At 43.5% G+C, this 26,023-nt stretch overlaps 1 protein-coding gene across 1 annotated transcript in view; it reads right to left on the reverse strand.

Annotated features, from left to right (window-relative positions):
* LOC140458471 (RNA-binding protein with multiple splicing 2) overlaps positions 1-26,023 on the reverse strand; it is a 112,748-nt gene that overhangs the window by 13,135 nt on the left and 73,590 nt on the right. The window contains exon 6 of the mRNA XM_072553098.1: positions 20,430-20,578. Coding sequence (XP_072409199.1) covers positions 20,430-20,578 — 149 coding nt within the window. The remainder of the gene's footprint in view (positions 1-20,429; positions 20,579-26,023) is intronic.

A 26,023-nucleotide genomic window follows, 5' to 3' on the forward strand; every position in this document is an offset into this window, starting at 1 on the left:
ACTGCATTTCTACATGCATGATATTTCAATGCAACAGAAAATGAAATGGAACGGAAAGGTTGGTGCTGAAAAGATTAAAGATTATAATTAACTGGATAGCTTGAACAAGGATATAATCTCTCGACAGGAACACGAGACACAGTGGAAACGATCAACAGTAGATCATACTGGCAACAGTGTAGAAATCAGATGTTCCATGTCCTTGTACCTTTCATATTTGATTTGTGAATCAAAATGAACAAGAGAAATGTGTTGTGGCATCACATCTGGTTTTGTACCTTGACTCTTCCAACTAGTTTCCACTGGCCACAGAAACTGCCTCATTCCTGTTCCAAAAAGGGGGAGGTTCTTTAGCAGTTTCAGTCATGGGAGGCCCATCGAAGATAGATGTTCTAGATTCAGGTTCCCCCTAGAGCACAGTATAAAAGAAAGCTAACACTGGGTAGGGGGACTGCTGCACTGAGAGGTGCCATCTCACCAATGTGGCATTAAACACATTCACCACCTGCCCCCTCTGAGTATAAAGGATCCCATGGCACCATTTTTATTACTGAGGGACAGGATGTTATCCAGTTATTGCCATATCCTCTAATAAAAGTCTGAGATTGGTTCACTGATGGCTGCAGCATTTACTATTACTTAGTCCAATAATGAAGACCTCCTTCCCATGTATGGCAAGGACAAGACAACATTCAGGCTTGGGCCGATAGTCAGCACCAGCCACTTCTCTCCAAGAAAAGTATTGTTCCCACAGGCAGGGTCCTCACTAGGCCAAATTCTGAATAAAGATCAAACCGTCTCCCTTTAACATTCACCACCCCCTATGAAAATCCTGGGAGTAACCACTGATCAGAAACTGAATTGGACCAGCCATATAAATACTGCGGTGACAAGTGTAGGTCAGAAGCTGGGAAGTCCGAGGAGTGTAACTGGGTCATCAAAACTTGTGCAACACCTACAAGGCTCACGTCAGGCATGTGATAGATTACACCTTACTTATCTGGAAAGTGGCAACGCCAACAGTTCTAAAGAGGCTCAACACCATCCAGGACAAGGACAAGGTACAGAAGCCTGAACACGCACCAGCCAGTTTTGTAACAGTTTCTACCCTACTGTGGTTAGAATACTGAATGCACGCACAAACTCTTAACATTCGCCTGTACATGCATTTTTGATTTTGTTGTTTACCTATTATTTACTAGCTGTGTTATTTAACTCTGATCTGCCTGTATTGCTCGTAAGACAAAGCTTTTCACTGTGCCTTGGTACACATGACAATAAATTCAATTCAGTTGACACCACAAGCACCACTTTTAGCTTTCACTTCCCTTCACCACTACAGGGGCAGCAATGTGTGCACTTACAACAGGATTCACTGCAACAACTTTCTTCAACAGCACCTTCAAAATCTACTGCAACTACCATCCAGACAAGGAGAAAGAGACAGTGGGAAAACAGTACCAGCTGATTGTCGCCCATTCAACAATCCTAAAGTTCTTGCCAACAGCACAGTGAGTCTAACTACACCACATCAGCTGCAGGAGACACAAAACAGCTGACCACCAGCAATTACAGATGCTGGTTTTGCCAGTGACCCTCAGCCAAAGGGCCAAAAGCATTTCTGCTTGAGAGCGCTTGCTACAAAACCAATGGGGCTGCTGCTTTCTACATTACAGGTGACCACGTCAGCAATGGCTGCGCAGTACATTGGACACTGCAGTAGTCACCAAAAGTACTACACAAATACAAATCCTTTCTAGGTTTTACACAGTGACGTGACATCTCTGGCATGACCTCCATGTTTGAGCTGTTAGAACAAAATTCCAATTAGTGATATGCTCAGGCAACCCCAAAAAAAACAAAACCAGGAAGTGCTGGTCTTTAGCAGAGGCATTAGAATTGATTTAAGGAAGTTTAGAGCTGGAGGGGTTCACAATAAGTTGTCTGAAGTAGGTAGAATCGAACAGCTGAGGGGGTAATGCTGCTCGAGACTGCATATACTTTAGAAAGGATCTACTGACCCGCAAGGCAAAGTGCAATACAAGTTCATAAAATTAAAATTGGGATGCCAAACAGAAACTACACAAAACTAGCAGAGCATGCCCTGGAATTTAGGAGGGTGATTTTGTCTTGAAGTTTAGGATGACAAAGAAGAGTTGAAATGCTCTCTCTCCAGGACTAGGATTTCAGTAAGGAAATTGGTTAAGAAAAGTGGAAATTCAGGAGCAGATTAGAAATAGCCCCAGGCCATTTCAGGATTGAAATTATGGGACAGTTTTACACAAACAGACGGGAGAAATTGAGAACCCCTCTGATGGTGGTAAGGACCCACTGCCATTTAGACAATGCAGTTTAAACATCTCATAGCAATAACACCAGTTATCATCTGCAGCTGTAGATGTGCATTTACCAAGGTACATAGAATAATACAGCACAGTACAGGCCCCTCGGCCCTCAATGCTGCACTGACCTGTGAACCAATCTAAGCCCATCCCCCCTACACTGCCCCATCATTATCCAAAGATTGTTTAAATCTCCCTAGTGTGGCTGAGTTAACTATATTGGCAGACACTGCATTCCACATCCTTACCACTATGAGTAAAGAACCTGCCTCTGACATCCGTCTCAAATCTATCACCCCTCAATTTGTAGTTATGCCCCCTTGTACAAGCTGACATCATCCTGGAAAAAAAAGACTCACTATCCACCCTACCTAATCATTGATCATTTTGTATGTCTCTATTAAATCCTCTCAGCTTTCTCTCCAAGGAGAGCTGACCCAAGTTGCTCAGCCGTTCCCGAGACCTATGCTCCATACCAGGCAACACCCTGGTAAATCTCCTTTTCCAATGCTTCCACGTCCTTCTTGTAACAGGGCGACCAGCACTGTACACAATATTCCAAGTGAGGCCGCACTAGCATTTTGTATAGTTGCAGCATGACACTACTGATCCGGAACTCAATCCCTCTACCAATGAAACCTAACACACCGTATGCCTTCTTAATAGCACTATTAACCTGGTGGCAACTTTCAGGGATCTGTGCGCACAGACACACTCTGCACATCCACACTGCCAACAAGTTTTCCATTGACCCAGTATTCTGCCTTCCTGTTAGTCGCCCCAAAGTGAATCACTTCATTTATCTGCATTGAGTTCATTTGCCACCTTTCAGCCCAATTCTGCAGTTTATCCAAGTCTCCCTCCAACATTCTTCCACACTGTCCCCACCACTCCGACTTTAGTATCATCTGCAAACTTACTAACCCATCCACCTGTGCCTGCGTCCAAGTAGTTTATAAAAATGACAAACAATAGTGGTCCCAAAACTGCTCCTTGTGGCACACCACTAGCAAGGTGACTCCAGGCTGAATATTTTCCATCAACCACCACTCGTCGCCTTCTGACAGAAAGCCAGTTCCTAATCCAAACTACCAAATCACCTTCAATCCCATGCCTCTGCCTTTTCTCCAATAACCTACCTTGTGGAACCTTAAAGGCCTTACTGAAGTCCTTGTACACCACATTAACTGCCTTACCCTCATCCACAGGTTTCTTCAAACCAAGCAGCTCATTGCTTAGTTGGCAGGGATAAAGGAACAATTAGCAAGCAGGATGTGGAGATGAGAATAATGGGCCATTTTCAGGTTGGCAACCCATAGACAACCACAAGGACATTTCCTACACCCTCAACTTACCGCTATACTTGAAGGGGCAGGATATATGGTTGCCACGTTAGCCGATGACAGAGGTGGAGGTGGAGGAAAACAATTTAGATCCTGTTGCAGAATCCTTTAAGGGGAGTGGGCAAAAAAACGAGGCAGTTACAGCTTAATGCAGGAAAGCATGAAATAATCCAATTTGGCAAAACTTAAATAAAGGCAGAATGTTAAAGAGATTGCAAAATGCTGCAGAGGGATCTGGGTATCCTAACAAGTGAATCAAAGTCAGAATGCAAATGTGGAAAGTGCTTAAGACCACAAATTGAATTTTGGTATTTGTTAGGGAAAGTATAAAGATTGCAACAGACATTCAGGACCTTCAGTGAGACCACAGCTGAAGTACTGTATACAACACTGTCTCCTTAATTTCATTAGCAGTGCAGGGCCACCTTGACTATTTAAATGACACAGCCAGGGAGTATTACGTCAGGTAACGGAGGTGGCTCTGCATACAAAATGTTCACTCAACTAACCCCTGGATTGAAGGGGTTAGGCCGTGGAAAGAGTTTAGACTACACATCATGCAATGAATACAAGTAGTGATCAAGGTGAAACCAACATTACAAGGACTTGGCAGGGTGCATACGGAGAGAAGGCTACCCTGTGTATTGGTTGGGCAGAGGGATTGAGTTCAGAACATGGGGACAGAATTTAAAAACTGAGTTACCTTTAAAAGATGGAGTGGAGGAGAATTTGGTGGGTCAGTCTGTGGAATTTTCTTTTCCCAGAACAGCAGTGGAGATCAGGTCATTTAATCAATTCAAGGTCACGTGAGACAGATTTTAGATCAACAGGGGGAGTCAAACAAGAGGAGGAAGAGTTGGATTACAGCCAGATCAGCCATGATCAGATCAAATGTCAGAACCCAAAGGGAATAAATTGCTCCCGATTCTAATGTTCTTGAAGTCCTTTACTTCCATCAAAATGCAAAAATCTCACTCTGGCCTTTTGATGTTCGGGGAAATCTGGAACACACACTCTCAGAATAAGGGCACACTTCATTTGGCCCAGTGGAGAATTGCGTCACTTGACAGGTTGTGAATTTTTGAGATTCTCTACTCCTGAGGATTGTGGAGGATTCAGCGTTTATTATGTCTACAGTCTCAGGGAATTGAGGAACATGGGGATCAGATGGGAATTGTGAAGCTGATGGCCAAGATCAGATCAACCATGATCATAGTCAATATCAAAGCAGATTTAACCAGAGTTGGAGACGGAATACAAGCACACAAACCAACCATTCAGCCCATTGAATAGTAGAGCAAGCTCAACATGATCATGGTTGATTCTCCAACTCTGCACCCAAGAACACTATCTCCTTCTGAAAACAAATGTTTTTGTTTCATCTGTGATAGAGAATTTCACAGGCTCACCACACATTGGTTTGGGGGTGGGGGAGGGATATTTTCAGTCCTAAAATGGCCTACCCCTTACCTTAGTTCTGGGTTCAGTCATTGGGAACAGCTTTTCTTGCATTTAGCCTATCTAGCCCTGTTAGAATTGTATAGATTGGAGTTTCCCTCCTCTATTCCACTGAACCTGTGAATATTGTCCAACTCCATCTAGTTTCTCTTCATACATCAGCCCCACCGTTCCAGGATCACCAGAATCATATGCAGGGCTCCACATGTGGCTTTACCAAAGTCTTGTACAGCTGTAATGAGATCCCAACTCCAGCACTCAATCCTCTGACCAAAAAAAGGTAAATGTGCCAAATGCCTTCTTCACCACTCTACCCATGACATCACTTTCAAAGAACTGCATACCAGCGCCCTTAGGTCTCTACAATATTCGCCATGGCCCGAACATTACCTGTGCAAGTCCTGCCCTGGTTTGTCTTAGCAAAATGCAACACCTTACGTTTATCTACATTGAAGTCTATCTGCCATTCCTCGACCCAGTTTTGCTCTTAGATAACCTTAATTATCCACGAGACCACTTATTTTGTTGTCATCTGCCAACTTGCGAACCTTGCCTCCTTTATTCTCATCCAAATTGTTCATATGACAGATAGTTAGCTTCCACTTCTTGTACCTCTGGCAAACCTGGCTATTGTCACATTTGCAATAAAGTTTCTCATTTGCTTCATGAAGAGCAACTCCTGAATTTTAAAATCTCAATTAACCCTTCTCTTCACTACCTTTATTCATAAAAAGGAGACAGCTGCAAACTTCTCTCAGCTTATTCTAGGAAAGTTGCACGCAGCCCTGAAACCCTGATACTCTTTCTCCAAAAAAAAGTGTGGTCCCCTCTAGAGGCCGCTCATGTAAATATCCTCGCTTCTGCGATCTTATGCTTTTTTTTGTAAAGCCAGGGTTCCAGTCTGCATTTTTTTCCCCTCTTAGGAAGGCTTCAACTTTGTCCAATACCTTCAGAGTTTTGTGTAGATACAGAGGTTTCAATTCTTTGGCCCTTGACAATTTGGAACTATATGGAGATGTTTTACCCCAACTTGAGTCATAGATATGCAAAACATGGAAACGGACCCTTCGGTCCAACCCATCCACACCGACCAGATATCCCAACCCAATCTAGTCTCACCTGCCAGCACCCGGCCCATATCCCTCCAAACCCTTCCTATTCCTATACCCATCCAAATGCCTCTTCAATGTTGCAATTGTACCAGCCTCCACCACTTCCTCTGGCAGCTCATTCCATACACTTACCACCCTCTGCATGAAAAAGTTGCCCCTTAGGTCTCTTTTATATCTTTCCCCTCACCCTAAACTTATGCTCTTTAGTTCTGGACTCCCTGACCCCAGGGAAAAGACTTTGCCGATTTATCCTATCCATGCCCCTCAATTTTGTAAAGTTCTATAAGGTCACCCCTCAGCATCTGATGCTCCAGGGAAAACAGCCTCAGCCTGTTCAGCCTCTCCCTATAGCTCAAATACTCCAAACCTGGCAATATCCTTGTAAATCTTTTCTGAACCCTTTCATGTTTCACAACACCCTTCCGATAGGAAGGAGACTAGAATTGCACACAATATTCCAACAATGGCCTAACCAATGCCCTGCACAGCCGCAACATGACCTCCCAACTCCTGTACTCCATATTCTGACCAATAAAGGAAAGCATACCAAATGCCTTCTTCACTATCCGATCTACCTGCGACTCCACTTTCAAGGAGCTATGAACCTGCACCCCAAGGTCTCTTTGTTCAGCAACACTCCCTAGCACCTTACCATTAAGTGTATAAGTCTTGCTAAGATTTGCTTTCCCAAAATGCAGCACCGCGCATTTATTTGAATTAAACTCCATCTGCCATTTCTCAGCCCATTGGCCCATCTGATTAAGATCCTGTTGTAATCGGAGGTAAACCTCTTCACTGTCCACTACACCTCCAATTTTGGTGTCATCTGCAAACTTACTAACTTGTACCTCTTATGCTCACATCCAAATAATTATGTTAATGTCAAAAAGTAGTGGACCTAGCACCAATCCTTGTGGCACTCCTCTGGTCACAGGCCTCCAGTCTGAAAAACAACCCCACCACCAACACCCTCTGTCTTCTAACTTTGAGCCAGTTCTGTATCTAAATGGCTAGTTCTCCGTGTATTCCATGAGATCTAACCTTGCTAATCAGTCTACCATGGGAAACCTTGTCAAACGCATTACTGAAGTCCATATAGATGACATCTACTGCTCTGCCCTCAATCTTCTTTGTTACTACTTCAAAAAAACTCAAGTTTGAGACATGATTTCCCACGCACAAAATCACGTTGACTATCCAAAATCAGTCCTTGCCTTTGCAAACATGTACATCCCTCAGGATTCCCTCCAACAACTTGCCCACCGACATCAGGCTCACTGGTCTATCGTTCCCTGCCTTGTCCTTAGTGCCCTTCTTAAACAGTGGCACCATGTTAGCCAACCTCCAGTCTTCTGGCACCTCACCTGTGACTATCGATGATACAAATATCTCAGCAAGAGGCCCAGCAATCACTTTTGTCCAGTTTCTCAGAGTTCTCTGGTACACCTGATCAGGTCCTGGGGATTTATCCACCTTTATCCGTTTCAAGACATCCAGCACTTACTCCTCATAATCTGGACATTTTGCAAGATGTCACCATCTATTTCCCTACAGCCTATATCTTCCATATCCTTTTCCACAGTAAATACTGATGCAAAATACTTTAGTATCTCCCCCATTTTCTGTAGGTCCACACAAAGGCCACCTTGCTGATCTTTGAGGGGCCCTATTCTCTCCCTAGTTACTCTTTTGTCCTTAATGTATTTATAAAAACCCTTTGGATTCTCCTTAATTGTATTTGCCAAAGCTATCTCATGCCCCTTTTTGCCCTCAAGTATACTCCTACTTTCTTTATACTCTAAGGATTCACTATCTATCCTGTCTGTACCTGACATATGCTTCCTTTTTTTTCTTAACCAAACCCTCAATGTCTTTAGTCATCCAGCATTCCCTGTACCTACCAGCCTTCCCTTTCACACCAAACAGGAATATACTCCGAATTCTCATTATCTCTTTTCTGAAGGCTTCCCATTTTCCAGCCGTCCCTTTACCTGCAAACATCTGCCCCCAATCAGCTTTCAAACGTTCTTGCCGAATACCGTCAAAATTGGTCTTTCTCCAATTTAGAACTTCAACTTTTAGATCTGGTCTATCCTTTTCAGCCACTATTTTAAAACAAATAGAATTATGGTCGCTGGCCCCAAAGTGCTCCCCCACTGACACCTCAGTCACCTGCCCTGCCTTATTTCCCAAGAGGTCGTCATGTTTTGCATCTTCTCTAGCAGGTACATCCACATACTGAATCAGAACATTGTCTTGTACACCCTTAAATTCCTCTCCATCTAAACCCTTAACACTATGGCAGTCCCAGTCGATGTTTAGAAAGTTAAAAATCCCCTACCATAACTACCCTATTATTCTTACAGATAGCGGTGATCTCCTTACAAGTTTCTCAATTTCCCTCTGACTATTAGGGGGTCTATAATACAATCCCAATAAGGTGATCACCCCTTCCTTATTTCTCAGTTCCACCCAAATAACTTCCCTGGATGTATTCCCTCAGCCAGCTGTAATTCCATCCCTTATCAAAAAGGCCACTTCCCCTCCTCTCTCGTCTCCCTTTCTATCCTTCCTGTAGGATTTGTATCCTGGAACATTAAGCTGCCAGTCCTGCCCATCCCTGAGCCATGTTTCCGTAATTGGTATGATATCCCAGTCCATGTTCCTAACCACGCCCTGAATTCATCTGCCTTCCCAGTTAGGCCCCTTGCATTGAAATAACTGCAGTTTAGTTGATTAGTCCTACCTTGTCCCTGCCTGTTTGACTCGTTTCTGTTCTCAACTGTACCAGTCTCAAGATTGATCTCTTTCCTCACTACTTTTGCCAATCGCAGTGAAACCTCCAAAAGCATTAGTTTATCAGCTTTCACAGTCTCTTAATGAAGGGATCAAAAAAAACCAGATCAAAAAAGTGCTGTCATTATTGCCTGAAACCTTGAAACACTATCCTTTGGTCTGCTGCTTTTAATTACCATGACAACTGGTTTCAAATTTGTTTTGGAGTCTTACAGAAGTACACCTTACTTTTTAAAAAAAAGCTTAGGGATCACCTTGAAAGGACTTGGGCCTCTGGAAAGGGTCAAGATTTGAGATTATTTTTAGACCAAAAAAAAAGGTCTGAAGAAAAAAGGATACCACAAATTCATTTTCAGTGATGTCAGTGTGAGGAGGAGCTAGAGAGCTTTACAAATTTTACTCTAGCAAAACGCTCACACAAAATATTCTATTGAATTTGAGGTGTGCACTTTAATCCAGCAGGATTTTGGATCAGGCCATTCCTTCTGCTGGTGTAGGTAAATCTTCAACAGATTTTATTTCATGAGCTTCTGACATCGCTGGAAATTTAGCAGGTAGTGCAATATTGGGTTTCACGTATATTAGAGCCTAACAAAATTTAATAGTTCAAGAGTCACTTTAACCCTGGAGGTTGCTCATGTGTCTAAACAAAGCCGAACCAAATTAGGGAATTGTATCTGGGAACATCGGCTCCAGAATTCACCAGGAGTTTATCCAACCACACTCCCAGCCAAGTAGGTCCTCAGCTAAAAAGACAGAGTCTGGATCATTTCTATAGTGCTTCGAGCCAAACTGTGCCTTGAGCCACACAAGATTTATTCCAGACCATCAGGCATAGGGCAGTTAAATGGAAGTATATTGTGGTTATTTACTAACAGAGTCTGACTTCAGGGTGGAAAGTTGTTGGAAATGATTCTGAAAGATGGATTTGTATGCCTTTCAGATTCCCTGTGTGGGGAAACAGGCCATTTGGCCCAAAAAGCCCACACTGACCCTCAGAGCACCACACCACCCGGACCCATTCCCATCCACATTACCCTACATTTCGCCTGATTAATGCGCCTAACCTACACATCCCTGAACACTATGGGCAACTTAGCATGGCTAATTCACCTAACCTGCACATTTCTGGACTGTGAGAGGAAACCAGAGCATCCGGAAGAAATCCACACAGACACTGAGAATGTCTGTGGTGGAGCTTGCAGTCTCCAGAGGCTGGAATTGAACCTGGGTTCCTGGTGCTGTGAGGAAAGGGATAATTAGAGAGTCAGCAGGATTTTGTGCAAGGGAAACAATGTCTCTCAAATTGGCATTGTATTTTGAGGAAGTAAGCATGATGATTGATGAGGGCAGAGCGATAGACAGTTTACTTGGACTTTACTAAAGCTTTTGACAAGGTTCCACACGGTAGCCTAATTAGTAAAGTTAGATCACATGGGTTTCAGGATGAACCAACCAATTGGATACAAAATTGGCTTAAAAACAAGGAGGCAGCGATAGTAGAGGATTGTTTTTCAGACTGGAGACCAGTGACCAACAGCATTCTGTAGGGATCAGTGCTGGGTCCCCGTTTGTCATTTACATAAATGGTTGAGAGAATATAGAAAACATGGTTAGTAAGTTTGCGAATGACACCAAGCTTGGTGGTATAGTGGACAGTGAAGGTTATTCAAGATTAAAAAGACCTGATCAATTGGGTCAATGGACTGAGAAGTGGCAGATGGAGTTTAATTTGGCTAAACACAAGGTATTACATTTTGTTAAAACAAATGAGGGCAAGACTTGTACAATTAAAAGTAAAGCCTTTGATAGTGTTGTAAAACAGACCTAGGGGTTCAATTATTAATTCTTTAAAAGTTTGCATCACATATAGATCAGATGGTTAAGGTGGTGTTTAGCACACTTGCCTTCATTGCTCAGGTTGGAGTAGAGGAGTTGGGATGCTACACTGAGGTTGCACAGGACTTTGGTGAGGCCTCTGCTGGAACACTGTATCCAGTTCCAGTCATCCTGTTGTAGCAAAGATATTAATCCTCATCTAAATCCCATCCAGCTTTATCAGGATATTGCCAGGAATGGAGGGTTTGCAGCTTGGACTTTTTCACTTCAGCGTAGGTTTAGGGGATGTCCTCAGATTTGTATCCCTCACGTTTTTTTATTAAAATGAGGTGAATGATAGTTGTCTTTTCCCTAGTGTGAGGGATTTCAAGACTAGGGGACATATTTTAAGGTAGAGGAGAGATTTTAAAAAAAAAAAGGAGACACGAGCAATTTTTTAAAAAAAGGTGGTTTGTGTGTGGAATGAACTTCTAGAGGAAATGGTGGATGAGGGTATAATCACAGTTAAAAAGACATCTAGATACATTCATGAATAAAAAGTGTTTGGAGGGATATCGGCCAAGCACGGGCAGGTGAGACCAGTATAAATTCTGGGTCTTATGATTCTGCTCCACAAACACCTGATGAGGGAGCAGCACTTTGAAAGCTGGTGCTTCCAAATAAACCTGTTGGACTATAACTTGGTGTTGAGACTCTTAACTTTGTCCACCCCAGTTCAAATTGAGACTAGTTTAGTTTGGAATAATGGACTGGTTGGACCGACGGGTCTGTTTCCATGCTGTATGACTATTATTAATCCATTAATACAGGAATGGATCACAGCATCAACTCAAAAATTCTCAAGGGGAAAAAGAAAAATCAGCTTCAGATTTGTAATTCAGGCTACACATTTTAATTTCTAAAGTTGGCAAAGTGCTCTGCACCAGCATAAGGAGGTAATTGGTTTTCAAAAGCATACCTTCTTGTTACCCATGGAGAAACACAAAGGCAATTCTTACTTCTATCCAACTCAAAGCACCCTTCTCAAAACAAAAATCTCCAAAACAGCTCATCACAAAAACCATGGTGGTCTGACAATTCTAACCAGCAACTTCAAGCAGATTTCTCCAACTCCACAGAGATTCTCATCGTAAAAAAAATCTCAACAGTGAAAGCTTTCAAATGACAGGGAACATTCCCAACAAACCCTTCAATCGAACAGTTACTCAATCCAAACGTATCTAGGAGTGCAAGCTGAAGTCATTGAGATGAACTTCAGATAGTCACAGAAAACGAGCTATTTAACTCTGATCAGATGCAGATCCAAAACTAATTAGCTTCCAAAAGACAGCACAGATTGAGGCGAAGAAAGAAACAGTTTAAAACAGAGAATATCTTTTTAGGGGTGGGGAGAGGAGAAATGGTCCACTTCTTACTGCTACTGGAACTCTATCCCTCCTGGTTTTCTTTAGAGAACTCAAATGTTCACCAGACTGATTCTCCGGATAGTAGAAAGACAGACTGGTTTGTACAATCTGAGGGGTTGGGGGGGGGGGGGGGGGGCGGGCGGTGCAGCAGGGAGATCTGACAAAATCTGGACTGGAGAGGCTAGATGCAGGAAGTATGTTGGGGAAGTCCAGAACTAAGGGGGGGGCACAGTCTAAGGATAAGGGGTAAGGCAGTAATTTGAGGACTGAGATGAGGAAGAAGATTTTCACTCGAAGTTCTGAACCTATGGAATTCTCTCCCACAGGAAGCTGTCGGGGCCAGTTCATTACATAGGTTCAAGAGGGAGCTGGACATGGTCCTTGGGGCTAAAGGGATCATGGGTATGGAGAGAAAGCAGGAGTGGGATATTGAGATTGCATGATCAGCCATGACATTGAATGATGGTCCAGGCTCAAAGGAGCCTACTCTTGCACTAATTTTCTATGTTTCTATCCCCAATCTGTGTTGTGTTCTTAACTGCAGTAAAATAGACATGCTACCCAAGCATTTCAAAAGTTTGAAAAAACATTTTAAGAAAGTATTTTAAAAAATACAGCAAGGAGATTTAACAGGCAAGGATTATGAAGTGCCTAGAAAGAAAGCGAGGGGTAAAAGGGCAAATTTGAGCCTAGCACTTAGATAGCTGGAGGTAAAGCTGCCAATAGATTAAATTCAGGAACATGTAGGTGGTTAGAATCAGGAGTTTAAAAATGTGTTGCTGGAAAAGCGCAGCAGGTCAGGCAGCAAAGGAACAGGAGAATCGATGTTGCTTATGCCCAAAATGTCGATTCTCTTGTTCCTTTGATGCTGCCTGACCTGCTGCGCTTTTCCAGCAACGCATTTTTAAGCTCTGATCTGCAGTCCTCACTTTCTCCTAGTTAGAATCGGGAGTACAATTCTGGAGTGTTGGAGGGCTGGAGGAAATAATATTGACGGAGATTGGTTACTTGGGAGGGTTTTGGAAAAAAATGTACAGAGGAATCCCCCCGTTTATCTGAACGAGTATTTCATTCGGATAATTGAACGTCAGATAACAGTTTAGCCAAGCATCAGGACTTTGCGATCAAATGCCATTGAGGATCCTCCATATTCAAACTGAGGTGTTGTGAATTGGCAGTTAACAGAGACTCAACAGCAACAAGGTGAAGGCGACCTGGGTGAGCTATTACAGGGACACCAAAATTTAGAAGGTGTTTGAAAGTAAGAGGTGGACTCAGGCAGTGCAGCTTCTGAAGAGCAAAATCCAGGTGTTGCAGACAAAACTTTCATTTCTCATAACAGCTGGATAAAAATCAGTGAAAGAACTAGCGGTTGAAACAGAGTTACCTCAAGCAACCCCGAGCAGAAAATATTTTCCACAAATGAGCTGAGCTCAGGGTTAGTGAACAGGACAGGTAAACATGGCCAGTATGAAGGTGGACTGCAAAAGCTCAAAACAAGCCAGGGAATAATTTACAAGTTGCTCTACTCTACATCCCAATTCGGATATGCAAGTTTCTGAGGAAAGGTTATATTCACAGAAGCATTAGTGCAGAAGGAGTCCACTCAAACCATTGTTCCAGCACCACTTCTAATACATACCATATATACTAGAGTAATTGCTGAATGTTTTTGACTACTTTTTAAAAGGTTAAATTTATGGGGTCGACTATTGTATGGTTGCTATTTAAGGGGTTGACACTCATGCTATCAATTCATACCATACCAACTGATTTCTAAACAAATAAAGAGGGAAAAAATGAATTATGGTAATTCTGAAAACCCAGAGTGGAACGCAACAGCCAGCAGACTGAACGGAGCAGAACAACCGACAGACTGGAAATCTGGAGTGGGATGTGACGGCCAGCACACTGACTCAAATGTTAATCAGTTACCTGTAAAGAACAAGGGTCACCTTTTACATGAGATGTATGGAAAATTCCTGGTTATTTGGCCAAAAATAGGGGGCCGACTTTTCCATAAGATCAATTATTACGGAGTATATACAGTAGTTCCAATCTTTGCCCCACTAGATGCTATCTTTGCACAACATGTCTATTCAAACTGGGAGTTTGAATACTCACTGTTCCTCTCTCCAGTCAAAAATAATTTTAAAATGTTCAAATTTCCAGAATCAAAAACTATTTTGCTTGAATCAAGCATTCAAGTATTGCCATGAGCTACACAGACTCAAATCACTGTCATATTGCCATAGTCTTTGTTTAAAAACTGAGGGATACCTTGGTTAGCATTTATTGCCCAGAGGGCACTTAAGAGTCAACCACATTGCTGAGAGCCTGTAGTCACATGTACGCCAGACCAGATAAGTATGGCAGTTTCCTTCCCCTAAAAAGGGACATTAGTGAACCAGATTTTGTTTTTATTTCCACTGACAATCCACAATGGATGCACAGGCACCTTAGACTCAATTCCAAATTTGATTTCTTTTGAATTGAGTTTCTACCATGGTAAGATTCAAACCCAGGCCCCCAGAACAGCATAGGGCTGCTCTCTCTCATGGTAACCTCAGCCAGTGCAGGAAGTGAACCCATGCTATTGGCATCACACTGCTTTCATAAACCAACTGTCTAGCCAACTGCAATATGCCAAGCATAATGCCAACTCCTAGCATTCTCTGCAGCTGTGCGCAGGTCTATTTTAGATAGACATTCAAGAGGAGCTTCAGTTGGGGCAAGTCAAAACAGCAATAAAACCTACTCATTTGTGAATATTTAGAAATAGATTTTTCTCTATTCTTGGATGAGTAAAAATATCAGCAGCCAGCATGCTCCCACCTCCATCCACCTATTCCCACCCCTCTCCCATTTATCTCTCCACCCCAAAGTTCCCAGCCTCATTCCTGAAGGGCTTGAGCCTGAAACGGCGATTCTCCTGCTCCTCGGATACTGGCTGACCTGCTGTGCTTTTCCAGCACCACACTCTACACTAACCTCCAGCATCTGCAGTCCTCATTACCCTGGAGTGATTTTAGAATCCAAAGTAAATGAGGCTGAATTTGGATTCTAATTTTCCACAAGAGAAAAAGCACTTTCAAAGCAAAATACTGTTGGTCAACCACCAAGTAAACTGAACGTCAATAGCCATCTCACCTCACATCTAGATTAGTCAATAAGGTGCACCTCTCAAAATCAGCACAAAAGACAAGGGGGTAGCAGGCATCTGAAGCACATTTGGAATAACCCAGCAAATGGTAAACCATAAAACAATTTCGCAACTTTAAGTTTCATCAGCATCAACTTTAGTTCATAGTGCAGCCACATTTAACACGTTTCAGCCAAACTGCGATCCATCTGACAACAGCAGCAGTTTGAGAGTGAACAAAGAAACCCATCAAACCTGAAAAGCATTACAGTCCTCACTTTCTCCTAAATGTAGAGAGTGATAGGTTCAGGGAGTGGGCCTGGTTGGGGCACACGGAGGGTCAGTGTGGACTTGATGGGCCAAAGGGCCCATTTCCACATTGTGGGTATTCGATAATAAACAACTGACAGGAAGCTGGACTACAGTCAGGCTCAAAATACACAAATCATAAGAAGCTGCTGTCTCTCCCCTCCACAGTCACCAACTGCATCAAATCAGAAGTACCAAATTGGAACTCAAGTTACACACCGCTTGGCTTTAAAGCCAAAAATCCAAGAAAAATTGTCATGGTTAAAATAGAATGTCAGGTCATGAAGCAAGTTATGGAAGTCGGAAAGTCTAGCTCAATTCTTCCCACTTGCTTACAGCATCGTGGTCAGACATTAATAAAATCTAGTTGCAGCAGCAAATACTTTTATGTTGCTGCCTTTTCAAAGACAAAAGGAAAGAGGCTCAAACATGGAATGAAGGACCATCACAGAATCATAGAACCCCTGCAGTGTGGAAGCAGGCCAATTGACCCTAGTCTCCAAAGAGCAGCCTGGCCAAACTGAACCCCATACTGTATTCCTGCAACCCTACATTTCCCATGGCTAACTCAGCTAGTCTGCACATGCCTGGACAATTTAGCATGGCCAATTCACCTAGCCTGCATACCTTAGGTCTGAGAAAGGAAACCAGAAGACCAGGAGGAAACCCACGCAGACACAGGGAGAACATGCCAACGCCATACAGTCGGAGGGTGCAATTGGATCTCGGTCCAGAGACCAGTGTGGTGCTGGAAAAGCACAGCCGTTCAGGCAGGAGAGTCTACGTTTCGAACATAAAGCTCTTCATCAGGAACGAAGAGCTTTGTGTTCTAAATGTAGATGGCCCTGTTCCTCTGCTGCCTGAACAGCTAAGCTTTCCCAGCTAGCATCATTCGTCTTTCAAATGGAGATTCATACGCTCAGGGATTTGAACCTTTGCTGGGCTAGCCCTAGGCTTGTTTTCAGATTGTTGTGTGCAGACCAAAAATGAATGGCAGTGCAGTGGAATAATTCTCAAGTGGCTGAAATTTAACATTCCATAGGACAGCAAGTGTTTCCTGAAGGGCTCATGCCAGAAACGTCGATTCTCCTGCTCCTTGGATGCTGCCTGACCTGCTGCGCTTTTCCAGCAACACATTTTCAGCTCATTCCATAGGACATGCAGGTCCAGCAGACTTAACAGCAGTTTTGGTGTCTAAGATTGCAGTGAATTCATTCCAATTTGACCAGTCGTCCAAACCATTGCGCTAAACTGCATCAACATTTCTACTTGAGGTATCTCTATCTTGGAGCTAAATCAGAGAAGTTTTACAAAAGTAAAGCTGTAAAATAAGAATGGTTTGTAACAAAACTGAATATAGTTTTGCTTTTCCAAAGCAGGTGGGAAATTAGGGGTGGCACGGTGGCTCAATGGTTAGCACTGCAGCCTTACAGCACCAGGATCCCAGCCTAGGGAGACGATCTGTGTGGAGTTCGCACAGTCTCCCAGTGTCTGTGTGGGTTTCTTCCAGGTGCTCTGGTTTCGTCCCATAGTCAAAGATGTGCAGGTCAGGTGGATTGGCCATGCTAAATTGCCCATAGTGTTAGGTGCATTAGTCAGAGGGAAATAGGTCTGGGTGGGGCACTCTTCGGAGGATTGGTGTGGACTTGTTGGGCTGAAGGGCCTGTTTCCACACTGTAGAGAATCTAATCTAAAAAATGCAACTTGGAAATACTCTTTCCCTCCTCTTATTCCTTAAGAGGAAAGGTATTGAGTTTTAACTGCAGTTCAACAAACCAGGACATTTCATCTGTTAGTTAACAAAACCTACTTCATCTTCCGTGCATCCAAACAGAGCAATTATTTGCCAGCATAAAGTAGAAAATGGGAATAATGTTTCTATTCTTACTGCTCAGAGATAGATGACTATGTCTAGGTACAATATACAATCTGTAGAAAGTTCAAATTGGTGAATTTTTGCCATAAGCGAGCCATTTTTCATTAGGCTTTAATGAATAGGAAAGAAAAAGAGTCTAAAATTAGCTCGCCCCCCTAGCCCATTTAAGAAACACCATCTTCAAGACAGCTCCCATTAAAGCAATGCACCACTGCACATAAAAGCAAACAAACAATTAAATACAATGCATTAGTGTTTAAAGAAAATCTCGGTTTTACTTACTGAATTCGTCTAATAATCCATTCTTGCTTGAAGTTATCCTGCACAACCACAAGCCTTTGACCCCTGAAAACAAGGTGTGTCTAATTCATTCTAGACTAGTTACAGCACCATTTACTGCCCCCTAGATCCAAAATGAAAGTAGTGTGTGATCCATGCAAAAAAATCTGTCTCAAGGCAGTAAGGATTGGCGATGCGGCAGTCGATTGGATGAGGGCCTGTGTATTAGTAAGAAAACTGTGGCTGATCAGGTACAAAAACAAAAAAAGGGAGAAAGGGAGAAAGGGAGAAAGGGAGAAAGGGAGAAAGGGAGAAAGGGAGAAAGGGAGAAAGGGAGAAAGGGAGAAAGGGAGAAAGGGAGAAAGGGAGAAAGGGAGAAAGGGAGAAAGGGAGAAAGGGAGAAAGGGAGAAAGGGAGAAAGGGAGAAAGGGAGAAAGGGAGAAAGGGAGAAAGGGAGAAAGGGAGAAAGGGAGAAAGGGAGAAAGGGAGAAAGGGAGAAAGGGAGAAAGGGAGAAAGGGAGAAAGGGAGAAAGGGAGAAAGGGAGAAAGGGAGAAAGGGAGAAAGGGAGAAAGGGAGAAAGGGAGAAAGGGAGAAAGGGAGAAAGGGAGAAAGGGAGAAAGGGAGAAAGGGAGAAAGGGAGAAAGGGAGAAAGGGAGAAAGGGAGAAAGGGAGAAAGGGAGAAAGGGAGAAAGGGAGAAAGGGAGAAAGGGAGAAAGGGAGAAAGGGAGAAAGGGAGAAAGGGAGAAAGGGAGAAAGGGAGAAAGGGAGAAAGGGAGAAAGGGAGAAAGGGAGAAAGGGAGAAAGGGAGAAAGGGAGAAAGGGAGAAAGGGAGAAAGGGAGAAAGGGAGAAAGGGAGAAAGGGAGAAAGGGAGAAAGGGAGAAAGGGAGAAAGGGAGAAAGGGAGAAAGGGAGAAAGGGAGAAAGGGAGAAAGGGAGAAAGGGAGAAAGGGAGAAAGGGAGAAAGGGAGAAAGGGAGAAAGGGAGAAAGGGAGAAAGGGAGAAAGGGAGAAAGGGAGAAAGGGAGAAAGGGAGAAAGGGAGAAAGGGAGAAAGGGAGAAAGGGAGAAAGGGAGAAAGGGAGAAAGGGAGAAAGGGAGAAAGGGAGAAAGGGAGAAAGGGAGAAAGGGAGAAAGGGAGAAAGGGAGAAAGGGAGAAAGGGAGAAAGGGAGAAAGGGAGAAAGGGAGAAAGGGAGAAAGGGAGAAAGGGAGAAAGGGAGAAAGGGAGAAAGGGAGAAAGGGAGAAAGGGAGAAAGGGAGAAAGGGAGAAAGGGAGAAAGGGAGAAAGGGAGAAAGGGAGAAAGGGAGAAAGGGAGAAAGGAGAAAGGGAGAAAGGGAGAAAGGGAGAAAGGGAGAAAGGGAGAAAGGGAGAAAGGGAGAAAGGGAGAAAGGGAGAAAGGGAGAAAGGGAGAAAGGGAGAAAGGGAGAAAGGGAGAAAGGGAGAAAGGGAGAAAGGGAGAAAGGGAGAAAGGGAGAAAGGGAGAAAGGGAGAAAGGGAGAAAGGGAGAAAGGGAGAAAGGGAGAAAGGGAGAAAGGGAGAAAGGGAGAAAGGGAGAAAGGGAGAAAGGGAGAAAGGGAGAAAGGGAGAAAGGGAGAAAGGGAGAAAGGGAGAAAGGGAGAAAGGGAGAAAGGGAGAAAGGGAGAAAGGGAGAAAGGGAGAAAGGGAGAAAGGGAGAAAGGGAGAAAGGGAGAAAGGGAGAAAGGGAGAAAGGGAGAAAGGGAGAAAGGGAGAAAGGGAGAAAGGGAGAAAGGGAGAAAGGGAGAAAGGGAGAAAGGGAGAAAGGGAGAAAGGGAGAAAGGGAGAAAGGGAGAAAGGGAGAAAGGGAGAAAGGGAGAAAGGGAGAAAGGGAGAAAGGGAGAAAGGGAGAAAGGGAGAAGGAGAGAAGGAGAGAAAGAGAGAAGGAGAGAAGGAGAGAAGGAGAGAAGGAGAGAAGGAGAGAGAAAGAAAGAGAGAAAGAGAGAAAGAGAGAAAGAGAGAAAGAGAAAGAGAGAAAGAGAGAAAGAGAGAAAGAGAGAGAGAGAGAGAGAGAAAGAGAGAAAGAGAGAAAGAGAGAAAGAGAGAAAGAGAGAGAGAGAGAGAGAAAGAGAGAAAGAGAGAAAGAGAGAGAGGGAAAGAAAGAGAGAGAGAAAGAGAAGAGAGAAGAGAGAAGAGAGAGAAAGAGAGAAAGAGAGAGAGAGAAAGAGAGAGAAAGAGAGAGAAAGAAAGAGAGAAAGAGAGGAAGAGAGAAAGAGGGAAGGAGAGAAAGAGGGAAGGAGAGAAAGAGGGAAGGAGAGAAAGAGGGAAGGAGAGAAAGAGGGAAGGAGAGAAAGAGAGAGAGAGAGAGAGAGAAAGAGAGAAAGGGAGAAAGGGAGAAAGAGAGAGAGAGAAAGGGAGAAAGGGAGAAAGAGAGAGAGAGAGAAAGAAAGAAAAAGTGGTCTTGTGAGGCAGAACAGAACAAAATTTAAAAAATCAGACTCCAAGGAAGAAATCAGGACCTGTGCAGAGAGGTGCTGGGAGTGCTCGGTTGCTGACACAGCTACCGTTAGTTACCTGAGCGTGAAGTGCGGCAGCTGCAGCTGCAGCAGCAGGGTAGGTGAACGCAGTATGTGGAATGGCAGGGGTCAGCTCTGTTGTGTACAGTGGATAGGGAGCCCAGGCCTCTGGAGATGCAGGGATCAGTGCTGTTCCTGCAAGGTCGTCTGAAACACAAGAACAGAGTCGCGGGTTTAGTCCAGTCGACCTCGGAAGGGAAGAAGGCCACAAACGTCAGCAGTACATCGAGACTCCAGAGAGATGTAACACAGGGTACAAGTCCAAACAGGTAACTAGACTTGGTCAGAGATTCACACAGAGGGTGGCCCTTGAGTCAGTCACAAAACCACCACCATCTAACTCTTCTAATCCCATTTTGGGCCAGTGGTGGAGCCTTGGCATTAATACATTTTTTTTTAAAAAGTAGTTCATTCATGGGACAAGGGTGTCTCTGGCTGGACTAGCATTTAGTACCCATCCCCAACAGTCCTCTGGGCAATTAGGGATGGGCAATAAACGCATAGAAGAAATCCAAAGAATTCCTCTGTTGAGATTTGAGACCTCTACCATCCTTACAGGCAGCGAGTTCCAGATTTCCACGACCCTCAACATTCGAAAAACATTTTGCTCTTGCATCCCCTCTTAACCTTTGCTTTTTACTTGATAAAGTGTGGATTTATTCATTGACGTGTGAAAGTTCATAGGAAAACACTAAAGAAAGGTGACAAGAGCACAACCTGTGCACACAAGTCAATGGAAACCAGGATTCAGGACATTTGTAGACAAGTCTCTCCTCCCTAGAATATACCAAAAGATATAAACTGTGTTGCGACATGAGGAAAAAACCCCAACTGAAACCAGCAAATGATTTAACCCGTGCTCCAATGTTAAAATTTGAGGACAAGAACTATCCCAAAGGTCACTAAAGTAAAAATATTAGACGTTTTTTAAAAAAAAGTTAATAACCAACCACAATTTACAACTCCTTTCTGTAACCTCTTACTGAGCCTTCTATAATACTTGTCCAATAAAAATGCCCGATTAAAGATTTACTAAAAAATTCAAATTTCAAAACTGGCCAGCTGTCGAATCTTCTTTATACCTTCCTCTGTCGGCTTGTCTTCTTAGGGTTTCTGTTTTACAGGTCGTTGATAGATAAAGGTACCTTTGAGAGCTATTTTGTGGGCAGTCTGCATGTGGTGACGGCTTGGCAGTTCTCCTCCAACTGTTCAATTTGTTTAATTTTATACCCCAAAGCATCAGATCATTCCACTGAATTTGGTATTTGGACCATATTAAAGCCAAACTTGATTGGAGTTTAGTATCTTGGGGCATAATTTAAACTGATTGGCCAGATTTGAATGTGGTCTCATAGCAATCCAAGTACTGCTAGCTGCTCAACCAAATGATACATTGTAAATTCTCCAGAACTATGTTTGCAAAGTCATTCAACTCAAAGGTACAGTACACCTCCATTACTGTCTCAGCCTAAAGCCAACCAATAGTTTGAGTTTCCACCAGATGGGACGGTCTGAACTCAGTGGCTTCCAGTATTTTGATGTCTGATGTTTCGTAACTAAACACGTGGAGACGATTATCTACAAGGGACAGCAAAAGCTTCAATACATCCAGCCATTTTTTTGTTGCTAGATGTTCAAGCTAATGCTCACAAGTGATTGGACCATTGAAAAATGTAGGTTGATTCTGGTTTTCTTCAAAGTTCATCTTACTAATAACCATTCATAGAGATGTACAGCACGGAGACAAACCCTTCAGTCCAACTCGTCCATGCCAACCAGATATCCTAAATTAGTCTACTCCTTTTGCCAGCACTTAGCCCATATCCCTCTAAACCCTTCCTATTCATATACCCATCAGATGTCTATGAAATGCTGCAATTGTACCAGCCTCCACCACTTCCTCTGGCAGCTCATTCCATAACACCACTGTGCGCGAAAAGTTGCAGCTTACGTTCCTTTTTTAATCTTTCCCCCCCTCAATTCTTTAGCTCTGGACTCCCCCCACCCCAGGGCAGAGACCTGTCTATTCACCCTATTCATGCCCCTCATTACTTTATGAACTTCTAAGGTCACCCCTCAATCTCAGATGCTCCAGGGAAAAACAGCCCCAGCCTATTCTGCCTCTCCCTTTTACTCAAATCCTCCAAGCCTGGCAACATCCTATATTCAGAGGCCACTGTAGCCTCAAAAACCAAAAGGCAGCCTGGACAAGAACTTTCTTCCTGTTCAACATTTGGTTCGTAGTTAACCCCACATTCAAAGCAAAAGCATGTGTGTGTCATTGCCAAGCTGATTAAAACAATAGATGAATTTGGAGTTCCATCGGATCACCAGACTCAAAAATATTAACTTTCCCTCTCCACTGCTGCTGTCAAACCTGCTGAGTTTTCACAGCAATCTTTTGTTTTCACAGATCATTCATTTTTCTGTTCATGTTAGAAAAACTTCTGGAAAATTTATGAACATTTCCTATTCCAGATTGGAAACATTTAAAATTACCAGCTCATCTGCGTAACGTTACTCAAAACTGGCTTAATACTGTGGGGATTTTGCAGATTAAAAAGACAGCAGATAAATTTGTGCTCAATAACTAAGTCAGCATCAATTCAGAGTTTAAGCAGCACAATCTTGGTGTCAGTTGCCTTCATTAACTGCAACAGGTGGGGGAGACAGGAATATCAGGTTTGAACATAGTGCTAACCAGCTGTTAGTGTGCCAGTTTAATAAGGAGTTCCTTGGTTTGCAATTTCCTACATGCCCATAGCTCACCTAAAATGTCAGGAATTGTCATCTAGCATGTGCAACCAAAAATACAAGCGGTTTTTGTTCAGGAGTCAGGACCTGGACTGTGTGATGCATGTCGAGATCAGAGTCATCGAATCACAGATGATTCTTACAGTGCAAAAAGAGGCCATTTGACTCAAAGTCTGCACTGACCCCTCAAAGAGCTCCCCAACCCAACACAGCCTGTGACTCAACCCTTGTAACCCTGTATTTTCTCATGGCTAGCCCACCTAACCTGCATATCCCTGGACACTACGGGCAATTTAACATTGAGAATCCACCTAATCTGCATTTATTTGGATTATGGAAAGAAACCAGAGCACCCAAAGGAAACCTATGCACAGGAAGAATGTCTGTGTGGAGTTTGCACAGTCAGCAGAGGGTGGAATTGAACCCAGGTCCCTGGCACCGAGAGGCTGCAGTGCTAGCCACGGTGCTGCCAAAGTCTGGGGCCTGATACAATTTTGATGAACAAGCCAAATTAGGGACTGGTTTCTATGCAGAAAAGCAATAGGCTCCCCATCACAAAACGGTTGAGGGTGCCAGTCTCAGACATGGCTCCTCCAGAAAGAGAGGTTCTCAGTCCTAACGGCCTAAAGGCTCTTCAGAAGGGCAGCTGTGTCAATGGACAGCTATAGCTGGGACTACGATCGGTTTCCTGGCTTGATCAAGTATTACAGACCATCACCGGAAGGATGGCCAACACATCATTCTATAAGTGGCTATGTTGAGACTGCCAGATTGGTCATGATCTAATGGAATGGCAGAATACACTGGAGGGACTGAACAGATTACTCATCCCTTCAGAGGGACTATACACTGGAGGGACTGAACAGATTACTCATCCCTTCAGAGGGACTGCATTTGTTGCCACTGAAACTGCAGGAATGGCCTCAAGTCACCGCCAACAATGTCACAGTCTTGCAAAATGGCTTCACCCTTAAAAAAACTTCAATCACACAGCCCAAAGTGAATCCATTGATCAAGCAGCCCTAGGTGTCTCACTCACTGAGTCACTGACAGTCCAAATGCCACTCTGTCAAGGGTCAGGCCGTGAGGGGGGGGGGGGGGGGGGGGTGGGGGGGGGGGGGGGGGCGGTGGAGAAAGAGGGCACAGCAAGGCGGAGAATCAGCAAAACAAATCACATTAACTGCACTGCCTTGATGTTCAAGTGCATCGGCAAAGATGCTTTGCCTCGGAAATCCAATACAAAAGCAAAACTTGCTGCTTATAAAATCAGGATGAATAACATTGAAGAATCCAAATCAAAAAAAAAGGGTGACAAAGTTGATCTTTGATTTCCTCCAAGCACTTCTAAAAATCAGACTGTTGGCTCAGTCGAGAATGGATTTGACTTCATGATTGGAGTGCCAATCCAACAAACATTCTAAACAAATGCAAAATATAATCCACATTTGAGGGATAATGGGGAGGAATGTGTTTTCCTATCAGGGATGCTGATTACCTCAAATCTAGGAAGTACAAGAGCAATCACACAAGGCCTGGGGAAGGAAAGGGAGCTCTTCCTGTTTGATAGATCAAGAGTCAGGTGACACTGCAGGTCATGAGTGCTGACAATTATGGCCACCACAAAATGCGACTCCATTGGAACACTTCCCTCACAGAGGCTCAGTTCCAGGGTGATTAGCCCTGGTTCTTTAGCAGACAACAGAAACTTATAAAGTTATCCATATAAAGTGCAAAGTTGGATCTTTTTATTGATGGGTTAAAACGCTTCAGTTTTAACATCAGTCTTGCTGCTTTAATCTAAATGAGTAATTAGAGACTTACTCAAAAGGAAGTGCAGAACTGCTGGAAGCACCCAAGATCACCAGTTAGCAATAATCCACATACCAAGAGGCCCTGGGATTGAAGTGCTGTTTGCATGGTTAAAAGCATCCTCTCCATGAGAAGTATTTTTCAGACAAAAATGCAAGCCTTTGGTCCTAATCACTTCAGAAAATCAAGTTGGTCGGGCACTTGGCACCGTGTACAATTCTCCCACGTCATACTGTCAACATTGTCTGGGTTCAGCAACACTTTGGACAAGATACGAGGGAATTGGTGACTAATGGCATGCGTTCTGGCAGAGGCTTGGGAAATAAATCATTATTGCATGTGATGATAGCAGTACAGTTTGCCATTCCTGTAATATGGACCATAAAATTAATACTTCAACTATCCAAGAAACAATCCATCAAGTAGAGATAGAGTTCACATGTTGCTAGTACTGAATGTTTGAAGTATAATAGGTTTGCAAATGATACCAAAACCAGGGAGGTGTAGAGGACAGCAAAGGAGGCTACCTCAAAATGCAACTGAATCTTGATCAGATGAGCCAATGGGCAGAGGAGTGGCAGATGGAGTTTCATTTAGATAAATGCATTTTAGGAAGGCAAAACAGGGTAGGGCTTATACACTTCATGGTAAAGGTCCTGGGGAGTGCTGTCAAATAAAGACTTGGAGTGCAGGTTCATAATTCCTTGAAAGTAGAGTCACAGGCAGACAAGGTAGTAAAGACTGCATTTGGCAAACTTGCCTTTCTTGATCAGTGCATTGAGTATAGGAGATGGGAGATCATGTTGCAGCTGAACAGGACATTAGTTAGGCCACTGTTGGAATACTGTGTTCAATTCTGGCCTCCCTACTATGGGAAAAATGTTGTGAAACTTGAAAGGGGGCAGAAAAGATTTAAGGATGCTGCCAGTGTTGGAGTGTATGAACCATAGAGAGGGGCCAAATAGGCTGGGGCTATATACCTGGAATGTTGGAAGTTGAGGGGTGACCTTTTAGAGGTTTATAAAATCA

This window comes from Chiloscyllium punctatum, chromosome 33, assembly GCF_047496795.1.
Source record: "Chiloscyllium punctatum isolate Juve2018m chromosome 33, sChiPun1.3, whole genome shotgun sequence".
Lineage (NCBI taxonomy): Eukaryota > Metazoa > Chordata > Chondrichthyes > Orectolobiformes > Hemiscylliidae > Chiloscyllium > Chiloscyllium punctatum.